At 60.6% G+C, this 13,924-nt stretch overlaps 1 protein-coding gene across 1 annotated transcript; it reads left to right on the top strand.

Annotated features, from left to right (window-relative positions):
• The first annotated feature begins 1,902 nt into the window (after positions 1-1,902).
• Ccnd1 (cyclin D1) lies at positions 1,903-11,191 on the top strand. Its single transcript, XM_047516627.1, has 5 exons — positions 1,903-2,304; positions 3,723-3,938; positions 4,490-4,649; positions 7,808-7,956; positions 10,585-11,191. Exons 1-5 carry the CDS (start codon positions 2,107-2,109, stop codon positions 10,747-10,749), a joined length of 888 nt encoding a protein of 295 aa, XP_047372583.1. The 5' UTR covers positions 1,903-2,106; the 3' UTR covers positions 10,750-11,191.
• The last annotated feature ends 2,733 nt before the right edge of the window (positions 11,192-13,924 follow it).

Below are 13,924 nucleotides of genomic sequence, written 5' to 3'. Positions count from 1 at the left end.
TAGTAACAGCGCGGCGCGCCCATTGGCTCATGCTAATTCCAGTTTCCTCGTCTTTCCCGCGGTGGGGGACGCTCCCTGCGGGACCCGGAGCCCGTGTCGCCGGAGTGGGCGAGCCCCTTTATGCCCCGCTACCCCTCTCCCGCGTGCCTCGGGCTGGCCCGGCCAGGGCGCACGCGGGGCTCGGGCTCCTAGCCCCCAGGGACGGGCGCCTCGGGTGATAGCGCGCGGCCCCATAAATCACCCGGGCAGCCGCCCGGTCCGGATTTTATGAATGAAAAAGCTGCAGGGCCGGCCTCGTGCGCAGGCTGATGCTCCAAGGCTCCGCGGTGCTGGCGCCCAGCGCGAGCGTGGGTGCCCGGGGAGGGGACTCACGGATGGCGTGCCCTGCCCGGGCCACCCACCGCCTCCCGGGCTTGAGTGGGGGGTCATTGCCCTTAAGGACCCGGAATATCAGTAACGCTAATGCCCGGTGGGGGGTGGGGTGCGAGAGAACTGGACCCTAAAGGAGGGGGGGGGGTTTGCTTGCACCCTTTCGAGGGAGAGGGGGCTTTTGCATCCGTTTTCTCTTGATCCTTTTACTGTCGGGGGATACGGCGGTCGGATGACACGAAACTACATTCAGAGGGAAGTAAATGAACAGATTTAATTTAGGGGAGCAGACCTTGTTAAAAAAATTGTAGAAAAGGGGGGTAAGGTGTCCTTTTGTTAAATTTTAAAAAGTACCAAAGAGACAGAACTTTTAGTTAGAAAAACACTGTCACTAAATTTGCAGAGAATGTTAGGGACCCTTTCCTGCAACCTGGAACACGTATAGATTTTGCTGAAAACCATCAGATCACTACACTTATTCTAAAATTGAAAATTCTAATTGTTCTAGGTTTGCCAGCCCCCTTCCGCTCACAAATGCAGCCCTAAGGCAAATTCTAAAGGGGAAGGCACGTCCACACCCTGCCAAAACTAGTTGGGAAGCTTCCGGTGGTCTTGTCCCAGGCAGAGGAGTTAATATTTCCAAGCATTTAAATTTTTTTTAATTAAAAAATTAAGACAAAGCCACTGTTTCTCAGCCTTCCATTCAAAGGTGTGCTTCTCCCGGATAAATTGCAGGCACTGTATTAGGGGGACCCGGGCAAGGTTGGTCAAGGTAGGCAGACAATCCGCAGATCCCCCAGAGGACAGGATGAAGAAAATGCTGGCCACCATCTTGTCACTGGAATTTTCGGGCACTTTTTATTTTATTTTATTTTATTTTATTTTATTTTATTTTTTGAGACAGCGTGTGCTAGGCTGAAATCTTTAATGTTTAGACCTACCCTCCTGGGCACTTGCAACGACCCCCTGTGCCCTGGGATGAAGCCGCCACCGGAGTTGTGTGCTCTGCCCTGCGTCCCCGCATGCTAAACGGTTCCTGAAATTTACACGTGTTAATGAAAATGAAAGACCATGCAGAGGCTGAGTCCTTGGCCCTCTCCACGCGTGGGTGCCCTCGTGGCGTTCTCGGAAATGCGCCCATTCTCCCGGCTCGGATACAGAATGTCGCTGCGCCCCAGTCCCCCTTCCACGCGGTCTCCCCCAGCTGCGTGTGGCCTGCCCGCCCCCCTAGTTGTCCTCCTTCTCAGAGCCACCTCCACCCCCACTCCCCAAACCCGAGTGACCCACTCGGGGAGGACGGCCCCCTGCACCTCTTTTCCCCTGCGGGGAGAAAGGCCGCCGCGGGGCGATTTGCATTTCTATGAAAACCGAACTTCGGGGGCAACTCCGCGGCGGGACGGGCTTTTGGGTTCTGCCCTTCGCTGCTCCCGGCGCGCTGCGCCCGCGCCCCCTCCCCCTGCGCCCGCCCCAGTCCCTCCCCCCGGTCCCATTCTCTGCCCGGCTTTGATCTCTGCTTAACAACAGTAACGTCACACGGACTACAGGGGAGTTTTGTTGAAGTTGCAAAGTCCTGGAGCCTCCAGAGGGCTGTCGGCGCAGTAGCAGTGAGCAGCTGAGTCCGCGCGCTCCGGCTCCGGGAGAAGAGCGCGAGGGAGCGTGGGGCAGCAGGAGCCAGAGCCGGGCGGACCCGACGCAGTCGCACAGCCCTTCCCAGGCGGCCCAGGCAGAGCCCCAGCCATGGAACACCAGCTCCTGTGCTGCGAAGTGGAGTCCATCCGCCGCGCGTACCCAGACACCAACCTCCTCAACGACCGAGTGCTGAGGGCCATGCTGAAGGCGGAGGAGACCTGCGCTCCCTCCGTGTCCTACTTCAAGTGTGTGCAGAAGGAGATCCTGCCGTCCATGCGGAAGATCGTGGCCACCTGGATGCTGGAGGTGCGGGGCTCGCGCGGCTCTCTTAGCACTTTCCTGCAACTTGTCGCCCACATTTCCCCCCTCATCTCCCTCCCTTCTCTCCCGCTTCAACCCTGAAGTTTGTCGGGGTGTTGCTAGGAACCCGTATTTTCAAAATAAATAAGCTATTGCGGGTATTTTTTGAACGAGGAAGGTGTGGGGGCTGGGGCATTAGAAATTCCCTTTCCTGGTGGGGGACGGTCGGGAAGAGGTGCCTTCGAGGGAAGCCGGTGCCAGGGTGCCCTAGTGGGTGCGAGGGTGCTGGCTGGGCCCCCTTTGTGGCCCCCCCGCCTGCGCCCCAGTGCCACTGCGCCTCTCCGGCTGAGGCTGCCCCGAGCCGCCAGATCCGGGGGGAGGGGGCATAGATATAATTTTTAAATTAATGTCCATGGACACGTATGCAAGGGCCACTCGTGCCAGTATTATGCGCCATCTTTGCTCTTTTATTGCAAAGCAAACGTGTTTATTAATAATTGGGGGCAGGGTGGGGGCAGGGAGAGGCGCGAGGGGCTGCGCGGCTCGCGGGAGGGGCGCGGTAATGCGCGGTGACTGTTTTGGGGAGACCCCGCTCGAAAGGGGACCCTTTGTTCATGGATCGGGCCCCGGGACGCCCCGCGCGGGCGGCCTGGGCTGGAGAGCACGCTGGGCTGAAAGGTCGCGTGGCCCCTGAGACGCCGGGGACTGACCCCCGTCTGAGTGGGTCTCCGCTTGGGGGACTTTTCCGAGACGAGCCGGGGGCCCAGGGCACATTTTTAGGCCTTCAGCAAACGCCTCGGGGGCCCGAAAGTATTTTTAAATAATTTCTGAAAGTGCAGCGTGGTGCCCTTGCGAGAGGGAAGCGGCGCCCGCGCCGGGGCAGGGGGGTCCCGGAGTTTGAATTCCTGGGGCTCTCCCCAAAGTCCGCAACCGGCTCCCGACCCCCGGTGTGTGTCAGGGGCCGCCCGAGGGTCGTTTTCAGGAGGGTTTTAGGCACCTAGTTATTTTTTAAATATTTTTAAATATTTTTTGAAAAGATGACGTCTGGGGAAATGCGGCGCGGCGGCCTGAGACGCCACCTTTGTGTCTCGCAGGGCGGCGAGCGCGGCGCCCAGCACGGGGCGGCCGTGGCCCCGCTGTGTCCTGGTGTCCCCTGCCGCAGCCTCGCGGCTCTCCGGCGGGCCGGGGTCCCGTGTCGCCGCCCGGCGGTACCCGCCCCGCCAGCTGCGCTCGCCTAGCGCAGACTTTCCCTTTCAGTTTCATGCTGGGTGGGCACTGGGAACACGCGGCAGGGAGCGCATCCCGCGAAGCGTGTGCGGCTCCCCGCTCGACCCTCCGCGCCCTCCCACGCCGGCGGGGTAGAGGCGCGGGGTCGCGCGGAGGGGGCCCCCGCAGTGGCGGTCACGTCCGGGTTTCCTCCGCAGGTCTGTGAGGAGCAGAAGTGCGAGGAGGAGGTCTTCCCTCTGGCCATGAACTACCTGGACCGCTTCCTGTCGCTGGAGCCCCTGAAGAAGAGTCGTCTGCAGCTGCTGGGGGCCACCTGCATGTTTGTGGCCTCCAAGATGAAGGAGACCATTCCCCTGACGGCGGAGAAGTTGTGCATCTACACTGACAACTCCATCCGACCCGACGAGCTGCTGGTAACCGCGGACCCCACCGCACTGACGCCCAGTTAACCGGGGTACCCCGCGCTGGGTGGGAGGGGGGAGTGCAGATGGCAGGGATCGGGACCCGCCGCGGACAGGTCTTCTGCGCCACCCGGGAACGCCCACACTGCGCAGCCCCTGTGGCTGCGCGCGGGACCCCCACCGCCCCCATCTCTACTGTGCACCCGGTACTCCGATTCCCACCACATTTGCGCCCTAGTGGTGCCAAAACGTGGGCCGCGCGCGCCCTCTTGCGGCGCGCGACTTGCAGCGCTGATCACAAGCTCTGGGTTCCAGGCGGTGGGAGGTCTTTTTGTCTCCACTTTCCGTCTGGCTTTTCATAAAGAGGATGGAGCCTTTTTACTCGCACCGTTTCTATTTTGATATGGGGTTACTCGTTGTCCCTGCTCTCTGCACCTCGAACGTTGGTCAACTTTCCTGTCCCACCCCAACTCTGCAAACCAAATATAATGCCAATGATATGGGCTGCTGGGGCCCCCAGGGATTGACCTGCTGGCTTGATGCTTGTTCCCTATTATCCCCAGCAAATGGAGCTGCTCCTGGTGAACAAACTCAAGTGGAACCTGGCTGCCATGACCCCACACGATTTCATCGAACACTTCCTCTCCAAAATGCCAGAGGCCGAGGAGAACAAACAGATCATCCGCAAGCATGCACAGACCTTCGTGGCCCTCTGTGCCACAGGTAGGGAGCTGGAGAGCCCATTGGCTTCCTTGGGTGACGCTGGCCAGCTGCTTGCTCTCTGTGAGGTCTCCCATCTAGGAAGAGAGTCCAGGGCCCTTCTCTACATCCTGCTCTGGTGAGCAGAGGCTGGCATCGTGATAGGGTGCCAGGTGGTGGTGCTGGCATGCCCTCCCCCCGCACTGCCGCTCTGCAGTGCCTTGGAGACCTGAGTGGACAGTCCAGCCTTTATGTGTGTGCCTGCTGAGCCTCCTCTCCTCCCTGTGCTGGGCACCCTGTGGCCACTCCATGCTAAAAGGGATCTACCTTGGCCACTGGGCTCCTGCCTCCACCCATCTCAAGCCCGCCCTGTGTCCTCCAGGAGACAGGCTGCAGGGCCCCCTCCTGGCCTCTCCCAGGCTGGGCCACCTGCCAGGGGCGCCTGCAGGGGCAGGGAGAGCAGCCGGCAGTGCCTGCACCACGTGCTCCAGGCGGCCAGCAGCCCTGGTGCGGGGGCGGCCGTGAGGAGCCTGGGCGCCTGAGGCCCCGCTAGGGGCGCCGCCAGCCAGCTCTGCTCATTTGAGTCCGGGAGGGGCTTTGGAGAAGCCCGGCTTGGGCGCTGTTTGTCAGCAGAGGAGCTCAGTCCTCCCTCCTCCTGGCCCTAGACCCCAAATGGGAAGCCTGTCCCAACCCCGCATAGACAGACACACAGATGCGTACTGCGTGCCTTCTGCCCCAGCACTGACTGACCCGGGGAGCCCTTCCTCCCCTTGTGCAGTAGGGAACCCACACAGGCCATGTCCAGGAGGCCTGTTTACCCCAATGGGGGGACCCAGCCCCCTCCCAGCTTTGCAGTGGCCCTATTTAGTCCTTCTGTTTGGAGCTCAGCCTGGTAACTGAGGGCCACTGGGCAATGTGGCATCAAAGGGGGCAGTTGATGTCTGCTCCCACCTACCCAGAGGGGCAGAGCCCCTGTTGCCTGGTCCTCTGGAACTGCTGGTATCGGAGGGGCGCTTGTGAAGGCTTTGGCCTCGTCCTCCACTGTCTTCCACCTGCCGAGGGCACGTGCCCCTCCCCAGGTCCTCTCGAGCAGGGCCAGGGGTGCCGAGAACATGGCCAGCCAGAGTGGGGGCTGGCCCTGCAGGCAGGCAGGAGGCATTCCCTGGCTGGGGCTCCTCAGCGGAGCGGCTCTGGAGACTCTGGGCGGCCTTTTATGGAGCTGAAAGTGGCTTGAGAAGCCCCAGTTTCCTGGAGATGCTGCACGGAATGGGCACAGCCTCCCTTGGCGGCGACTCCCCAGGGCCCCTGGTGCTGGCAGGGAGTGCAGAGCGCCCCAGGCTGTGGGTGGCTCTCCTAGATGCTCCAGGACCTTTGTCTGAGATGGGACTCCATAGGAGCCCCCCGCACACAAACTCTGCACATGCTCAGTGGCCACGGCATCCCCTCTGGATGGGCTCTGAGTGGGCCTCGGCCTCCTGAGTCACTGGGATCAGAGGTGTGCGTCGCTGGGCTTGGTTTTTTAACATGCCTTTCCACGTGTACCCAGAGCCTGCCCGTGTGTCAGCTTGGTGAAGGCAGGACCAGGGCCACTCTAGGGGAACACGTGGCTGAGTGTAGCGGAGGGGTCTTGGCGAGGGTCAGCCGTGCCACCCAGCTCCCATGACCCTGTGTGCCCGCGCCCAGACCACGAGTGGAAGTAGATACCAGAGCTTTGGGTTTTCTCTGCACCTTGCTGACATGCCAGGCCATGCACGCACGCACTGCCCACCCCCGCCCTCCGCCCTGGGGGGATGAGCTTCCTGCGAATGGCAGCCAGGGTTGTGGAGGCGCAGCCCTAGTGCCGTGGCTCGCTGCAGAGGCAACTTCTGTGCACAGTTCTGATTCGCTGCTACGAAACGGCCCAGCCTGGGTGGAATGGCTCTGTTTCGGGGGAAGAGGTGGATTTCTTGTGTAAGTCTGTGGCACCACCCAGGAGCGGACTTTGTCCTCCTGGGGCGGCCGCTTTCCTTCAGCCCCTTGCCGGTAGCCCCTGTCTTTAACAAGGCCAAAGTTGTTCATTCTCGGGATGAAGTCTCAGGTGACCTGCAGTACCCTGGCAGCTAGTGGGGGCCCCTCTGCCTCGTGGCCAGCCGCTCCTCTTCAGCTCACTCGAGCCCCCTGTTCCCAGGCACTCCGTGGCGAGAGATGAGGCTATGAGGGTGGACAAGATGCCACACTGGTCCCTTCCCTTGTCCAGGCCTGGCCCAGGGCCCCCAGATTCCTAGGTGAAGTTGGTACCACCAGAAGGTCCTCAGGCTGGTTTGGGATGGGCCAGGCAGAGAAGAGAAGAGGGTGGCAGGTGACTCACCACTGTAGGGGGCGAGTCCCTCTGGCAGAAGGTGCAGCCTGTGGTCTGGGTGGGGGTTGGGCTCCAGGTGACGTCCTGAAGGGATGCCCATCTGACAGCCGCACAGGCCAATGGGCCACCCGGCTCAGCGCCACCTGACCTTATCTCCCATGAGCAGGGGCCCAGGAGTGTGGGAGAGTCCCTAGGACCCCAGGGATGGAAGGGGTGGGCCTCGGCCGGCAGGAGATGGGCCCGCTTTGGGCATGCTGCGGGCACAGGGCCACTGCCTTGGGAAAGCCCCGCTGGCGGGCTGCAGCTGGGCAGCTCACCTGGTGGGGCGTCTTGTGTAGCAGCCATGGCATGACCGTGCGCCTCCCTGGCCTCTCGGGAGAATGGTCAGGCGTGAGGAGATGCAGAAAAGCTCTCGTGGCCAACCAGAGAGCTGATGGCAGAGGGCAGAGTGGGCTTCTCCGAGGCGGGTGACTGCAAGGGTCTCTTCCCTCACTGAGTGCCCAGCCTGGCCCTCGTGGGGCAGCTGGAACGTCCCTGCCACCATCACACCATGTCTGCTGGGTGCCAAGCAGGGTGCGGCCCCGAGGGACTCGGGGAGTCGCTGTCTCTACTCTGCAGCTTTGTGGTGACCCTTGGGAATGGTACCAAGGCTCTGGAGTCTGGTCCTGGGCAGTGGCAGACTCTTGCTGGAGCTCACGCTGGCATTGGTGACAGAGCCCGGGCGGCTCCGGCTGCCCTAGCGCTCGTCAGTGTGGACGGCTGGAAGGAGCTGGATGTAGAGCGGGAGGCCTGGATTTGGGGTCCTGCCACATCCCCACCCACAGCCCCCCCCTCTTTCCTGTAGATGTGAAGTTCATTTCCAACCCGCCCTCCATGGTGGCCGCTGGGAGCGTGGTGGCCGCGGTGCAGGGCCTGCACCTGGGCAGCCCCAACACCTTCCTGTCCTGCTACCGCCTGACACACTTCCTCTCCAGAGTGATCAAGTGCGACCCGGTGAGTGGCGTCCATGAGAGGTCTAGTGCCGGGGGGTGCTGTGCCCGGTGCCAAGGCCCCCGTGGGTGGCGGGGCTAGGCCCTGAGGAGTGGAGCAGAGGGCTGCGCTCAGCACAGACTGTCTAGCGTTGTGAGCAGGGACTGTGACTGTCACAGCTGACGGAGCCAGGAGTCTGAGGCTTGACCACTGGACAGAGGGTCCTCACAGGCTTCTGTCCTCCCACTAGGATTTCCAGGAGTAGACAGGAGACATGAACCTCTCCAAGAAAGAGAGCCACCAGCAGGCGGGCAGCAGACCTGGCGGTGACCCAGGTGATCATGGGGCTCGAGCTGGGCCCCACCAGGCTGTCTGGACCACAGTAGACGTGGCCAGTAAATAGCTGCTGGAAAGGGCTCCTCCAAGGTCCCAGCCACTGGGCCAGGTGAATTAGACCAGAGAGGTTGGGGGTACTTGCCCGCCGTACATGAGGGAGTGACCCTCGGCCTTAACCCCGCTTGGGTCCAGGTGGGCTTGCTGAGGCTGCCTCGGCCACCACGGAGCATCTGGAGGGCTCCATAGGAGTCCCAGCCAGACACACTGCCTGTCCCCTGCCCAATGGTTCCTGTTGGGGACAACTCACCACCTAGTACGTGACCCCGAGAGAGTGAGATGACCTCACTCCCACCCACTTGCCCGGTTTTGACCTGCTGGGGTGAGTATCCTCACCTGGCTGCTGGAGCAGCAGTGTCCCACGGCCACAAGGACAGAGCGAAGAGAAAAGACCTCCAGGAAACGAGGTGTGAGGCCGGGGTCTGCTCTGGGTAGAGGGGCCCTGGGCTCCATCCCCAGCACTCGGGCCTGGGTGAAGCCGTCCCCAGGACTGTGGCCGCCCGGCCAGTCAGGCCTGGTGCGTTTCCTGCCAAGCTGTGGCTGCGCCCTGGCAGTCACAGGAGAGCAGCAGCTGTCCTTTTTTGAATGGAGGCTGCTTTAATTAGACGTTAATGACACTCGCCAGAAAGGGTAATTGAGGCTGAAATGACTTTATCTGGTTTTCCAGCGACGACATAGCTGAGCTGGACCCAGAAAGAGCCCCGTTGGCTTCCTCCCTTGCTTCCTCCCCTGGGAGCTGGCCTTCGCTTGCCGCCCGGGCTCTTCCTCTCCTCCCTGTGGCCCGAGCACTCAGGGTAGAGCCTGGCACCATGGGCCCACACCACCTCTGCCCAAGCCCGTTGCCAGACTGCAGGCCTCTTGGGGTGGGTGGCCTCTTCTGTCACAAAGTCCACCAAGGACTGTGGCAGAGGATGCCTTCTAGAAATTCCCACGTGCACGGGCTGCCATGTGTCCCTCTTCACCAGGGAGCAGACAGTCCTGCCTGGGGCACCATCCACTGGGGAGGCCTTGCAGGCCAGTGTGGAGCCAGGACAGGCAGAAAGCGCCCAGAAGGCCGAGTCTAGCTCCTCTCTGACCTCACGACCACCAGGAGTTCTAGTGGGTCCTGGATCAAAGCCGCGGTCAAGAGGTGGAGCAAGGCCAGGGGCTGGGACGCGGCAGCCCAGGGGAACGGCTCGGCTGCCTTCTAGCATGTGGCTCCCAGGGTGCCAGGGGCTCCTGAGAACATGCCTGGAGGGCTGGGTGGGCGCTGTCAGGCCTCAGGGATCTGAGGCGCTGGTGTGCCAGCCGGAGCCGCGACGCGCCAGGAGTGGGGTCCTGCACCCGCACCCTGCTCTTGTCTGCACACGGGGCTGCTCCCGCCACCCTCCACCTGTGCTCCCGAGGTGAGCATCTCAGGAGGGGGGCGCACAGGCCCTGCTGGCCTGGGGGAGTTGGCAGTGCCACCCTGCTTGGCCAGTTAGGCTGCAGCTTCCTGACCCCTGAGCCCTGTTCCTTGTGGGGAAGTGTTTTCCAGGCTGGCTGGGGACCGCTTGGTCTCAGAAGCCCATCTGTTGTGACGCCCCAGCACTGGGGACACAGCCTGCCACTGCAGCCAGCTTCTTTATTCGGCAGCCACCTAGCACCAAGAACAGCTAGGCAGAGTGCTGGGAGACGGCTGCGGGGAGCCCAGGGGCCTCGGGGGGCGCTTCCGGGGCTCCACTTCCATTGAGAGTGCAGGCGGTCGCTGCTGCGGGGGATCCAGCCAGCAGGGCAAGGTGCAGGCTTCCAGGAGCCTCTCACACGTCGTGTGCTGGGACCTCTGGCTGCACTGGGTGGATTCTCTGTTGCAAGAGTGGTGGGGCCAGCATGCGGCCTGTGGGGGGAGGACCGAGGGAGGAGGCCAGCCTCCCCTTGTCCACTGGTCACGCATGGCCTAACTGACAGGGCAGGCTAGGGCTTCCTCCAGGGCTGCCACTGGCAGAGGGTCAGAGGGCCTCCCTGTTCAGTCAAGTGGCATCATGGGCCTGGGGATGAGGGCTCTGGAGGAGCCTGTGGGGAGGTGGGACAGGCAGGGGACAGTGGGTGTGTGTCCACTCCCAGGAGATGGCCAGAGTCTCATGGCAGGAGGTAGAAGCCTTTACTCCTGGGGGGTCAGCAGCCAGGGGCCACTAGGGACCAGAGGTGGCACTCGCGAACAGTTCTGGGCCTGGGGGAGGTCCGAGCACGCGCCCCGGGTCGGGGCCTCTCCTGAGCACCTCCTCCCGTCCCGGCCCCCAGGACTGCCTCCGGGCCTGCCAGGAGCAGATCGAAGCCCTGCTGGAGTCCAGCCTGCGCCAGGCCCAGCAGAACCTGGACCCCAAGGCCTCAGAGGGAGAGGAAGAGGAGGCGGAGGAGGCCGACCTGGCGTGCACACCCACCGACGTGCGGGACGTGGACATCTGAGGGCGCCGGGCAGGCGGCGGCCAGCAGCCCTCAGCCTGGGAGGGGCCGGCCGCAGGTGCTCCTGACAAAGTCCCTCTTTTCTGGGACATTTGCTAACAGAAGGGAAAGTCTCCTTCTCCTTTCCTCTTTTCTCCCTTCCGTCTCCGACTTAAGCAAAAGAAAAAAGAAAAAAAATCCTGAAAACTGTCTTTAAAAAAAGAGAAAAGATAGAATCTGCATGACCCTGAGTGGGGGGAGGGGCGTTGTGCTACAAAAATAGAGGACTTACCCCAGTAATCAACTAGTTTTATGTGAATGTGCTCGTGTCTCTTGTAAGAATAGGCATTAACACGCAGGAGGGTCCCGGGAGGGCTAGATTTGATTCTTTTTTATGTGTTTGAAAAAAAAAAGCATAAAAACATCTTAAAAAAAAATAGAAAAATTTGACAAAAGTAGAAGAGGGTTTAGGTAGAAAAGCATCCCTGTGCTTTCCCGAGCAGCACAGCTTGGGTGACCCTGGCGTCTATACCCGCTTGCTCCGCACGTAGTGGCTTCTTTGCGTCCTTTGTCTCCTAGGTAGGCACGCGTGTAACCTCTTGGCCTTGACTTGGGGAGGCCACCCCTCGGTCAGCGAACTGTGGCGTGCGTACTATGGCCCCCAGGCACAAGTCTGCAGCGTGCCAGCCAGGGAGCACCCGCGGGAGAGGCCTGTCCCGCTGCCACGTGCTGCCGCAGAGGGAAAGCAAAATAGCGACATAATATATTCTATTTTTATAATCTTCCTATTTTTGTAGTTGCCTGTTCATGAGATGCTGGTTTTCACCCACCGGTCCTGCGGCCTGCTCACATCAGGTTAAGTCCACAGCTACTTTCTTCCTGTCATTTGGGGTTTTGTTCGTCTCTCCTTCTTGGTATTCTGAGTCCATTCCATCTCAAGCACTTTTGGTTCCGTAGCTAGAGGCCATGTTGCTGTTGTGTGCGGGCCGGTTCCTAGCGGACCTGCGTGGGAATAGTCACGTACCTGTGCGCACAGGACCCAAGCGTGTGTAACCTGGTGTCGGCGAGGGGGTGTTCTGGCAGGTTTTGTTCTAGTCGAGAAGAGAAAGGTCCGAGTTGTCACGGTGCCAGGATGGTGGGCCCCTTGCTGTCCTGTAGAGAGTGGAAGTTGGCAGGATTCCTGGTGCCAGCTGGTGTTAGAAAGTAGGGACCTCCAAGGTTTACCTAGAGAACAAGCAGTTTAAGGGTTACTTTTAGGTGTTTCACAGCAGAAGGTTTTTAAACACTAAAATATATAATTTATAGTTAAGGCTAAAAAGAATATTTATTGCAGGGCATGTTCATAAGGCCAGTATGATCTGTACAGTAATGCAGTCGCCCCTGGTTCACACTCAAACCTTTCTGCCTTTGGTGTTGCAGGTGTATACAGTTGAAAGACGGTCCTTTTGTAGGTGAGGGGGCAGATGGCAGGGGAAGCCACGCAGACCTGGACTCGGCCTGCTGGGCGTCTCCGAGGTGGTCTGCTTGAGAGGCACCCAAGGCACAGGGAAGCAGGGTGCTCCGGGGAAGCACGAGTCCAGGCAGACGACTGCGCACCCTGTGCCTTTCCACTGAGGACGTGTTGAGGGGAGGCGGCGAGAGCGTGGAGGCTGAGGCTGAGGCTGGAGAGAGCATGTGAGGGAGGGGTGGCGGGAGGCTCCCGAGGGGCGGGACAGGCCGCGGCTCCGTTTCTGTTGCGCTGCTACGATGACTTCCCACGCGGAGGGAAACTGTTCGCACGCTTCTCTTTCACATTGTTTTGCTGCTATTGGAGGATCAGTTTTTGGTTTTACAATGTCATGTACTGCCATGTTCTAGTTTTGATTTTCCTGTAGAAAATTGTATTACCGATGCCCTTTTTTGTAGTTTTTTTTTTTATGTGATCAATTTTGACTTAATGTGATTACTGCTCTATTCCAAAAAGGTCCCTGTTCACAATACCTCATGCTTCACTTAGCCATGTGTAGACTGCCAGTCGGCTCCGTCTGCCACGTGGACAGACACACAGACGAGTCCCGGCGGGGCGGGCGGAGCCCCGCCAGGAGACCTGCACAGGCCTCCCTGCCCAGGCGCGGCGCTCCACCGCCTTCCCGCCCCTGCCGCGCCTGTCCTGCTGGCTCTGCACCCATCCGATGTGCCGACCGCGTGGACCTGGACGCGTGGTCAGGAGCGCTGCACTGTTGTTGTTATTGTGATGCCCAGTCTGTCTTAGTGCCGCCGTGGCGCTGGGCCCATAGGACTCTGTCACTCGGGATGATTGGAATCGCTTCTGGGATTTGTTCTTCAAGTTTCGGGTGCGTTTGATCTGTGTTATATACTCGTGTTCTGTTTGTCCTTGTTTTGTTAATTACAGCATAATGCTAAATTAAAAAGACTCCAAATCTCAACAAAGTCAGCTCACAGTGCTGTGTGCCCGAGTCCCCTAGCAAGCTGCCAAACCAAAAGAATCTGCGCCCATTTGTGCCCCAGCGGGGAGCCCAGTAGGTGCAGGAGCAGGACTGGCCCTCCCTCCCGAGCACCCTTCCGCTGGCCTCCACCGTTCCGGCTGCAGCATCTGTCTGGACCTAGCAGGGTCCTCGAGGGGTGGTGTGTCCGTAGCGATGGGTGACGACAGACGTCCTGAATATTGTGTGCCAAAAGGCCAAAGGCTGGTGGCAGGTCCATGGGGCACAGCAGTCTGTCCTGTGACGTGAAAGCCTGCGAGGGTCTGGAGGCGGGCAGCCTGCTCTGTGCCTTCGGTGGACGCCGCGGTGCTTCCCAGCAGACACGAAATGGCACGTTCCCAACAGAAAAACAGACAAACGTGAAAAGTCTAGAAATAAAATTGGTAAAACCCCCGTGTGTTTCCCGTGTGTTTCCCAGGCTGGCGGGGGCAGGAGGGGCTGCGGCCTGCACCCATTGCAGGGGACGGGCAGGGGCTGACCACTCCGACTGCCACACGTGGCCAGGTCATCCTGTGCTCTCCCTGTGCCCTGAGTTCAGTGGCATCCTGACCTCTACCTGGGTGGCGCTGGCCCTGCCCGTGTGCACCAGCGGTGTCTGCTGACATTGCCAAGTGCTTTCTCACGGTGGGGGCTGCCCCCCCAGAGCGTGTCATGCTCCCCACTGGCAGGACACTTGTCCCTGGGGCTCCAGGTGGGAGGGGGGCAGTTCAGACCCC

Source organism: Sciurus carolinensis, chromosome 11 (genome assembly GCF_902686445.1).
Source record: "Sciurus carolinensis chromosome 11, mSciCar1.2, whole genome shotgun sequence".
Lineage (NCBI taxonomy): Eukaryota > Metazoa > Chordata > Mammalia > Rodentia > Sciuridae > Sciurus > Sciurus carolinensis.
Note: the sequence above shows the minus strand (reverse complement) of the source record. Positions and strands in the feature narration are given on the sequence as shown.

Coding starts and splice junctions, on each gene's coding strand:
- Ccnd1 (XM_047516627.1), top strand. CDS start 2,107: ATGGAACACCAGCTCCTGTGCTGCGAAGTGGAGTCCATCCGCCGCGCG. Junction 2,305..3,722: donor TGGCCACCTGGATGCTGGAG/GTGCGGGGCTCG, acceptor TTTCCTCCGCAG/GTCTGTGAGGAGCAGAAGTG. Junction 3,939..4,489: donor TCCGACCCGACGAGCTGCTG/GTAACCGCGGAC, acceptor TATTATCCCCAG/CAAATGGAGCTGCTCCTGGT.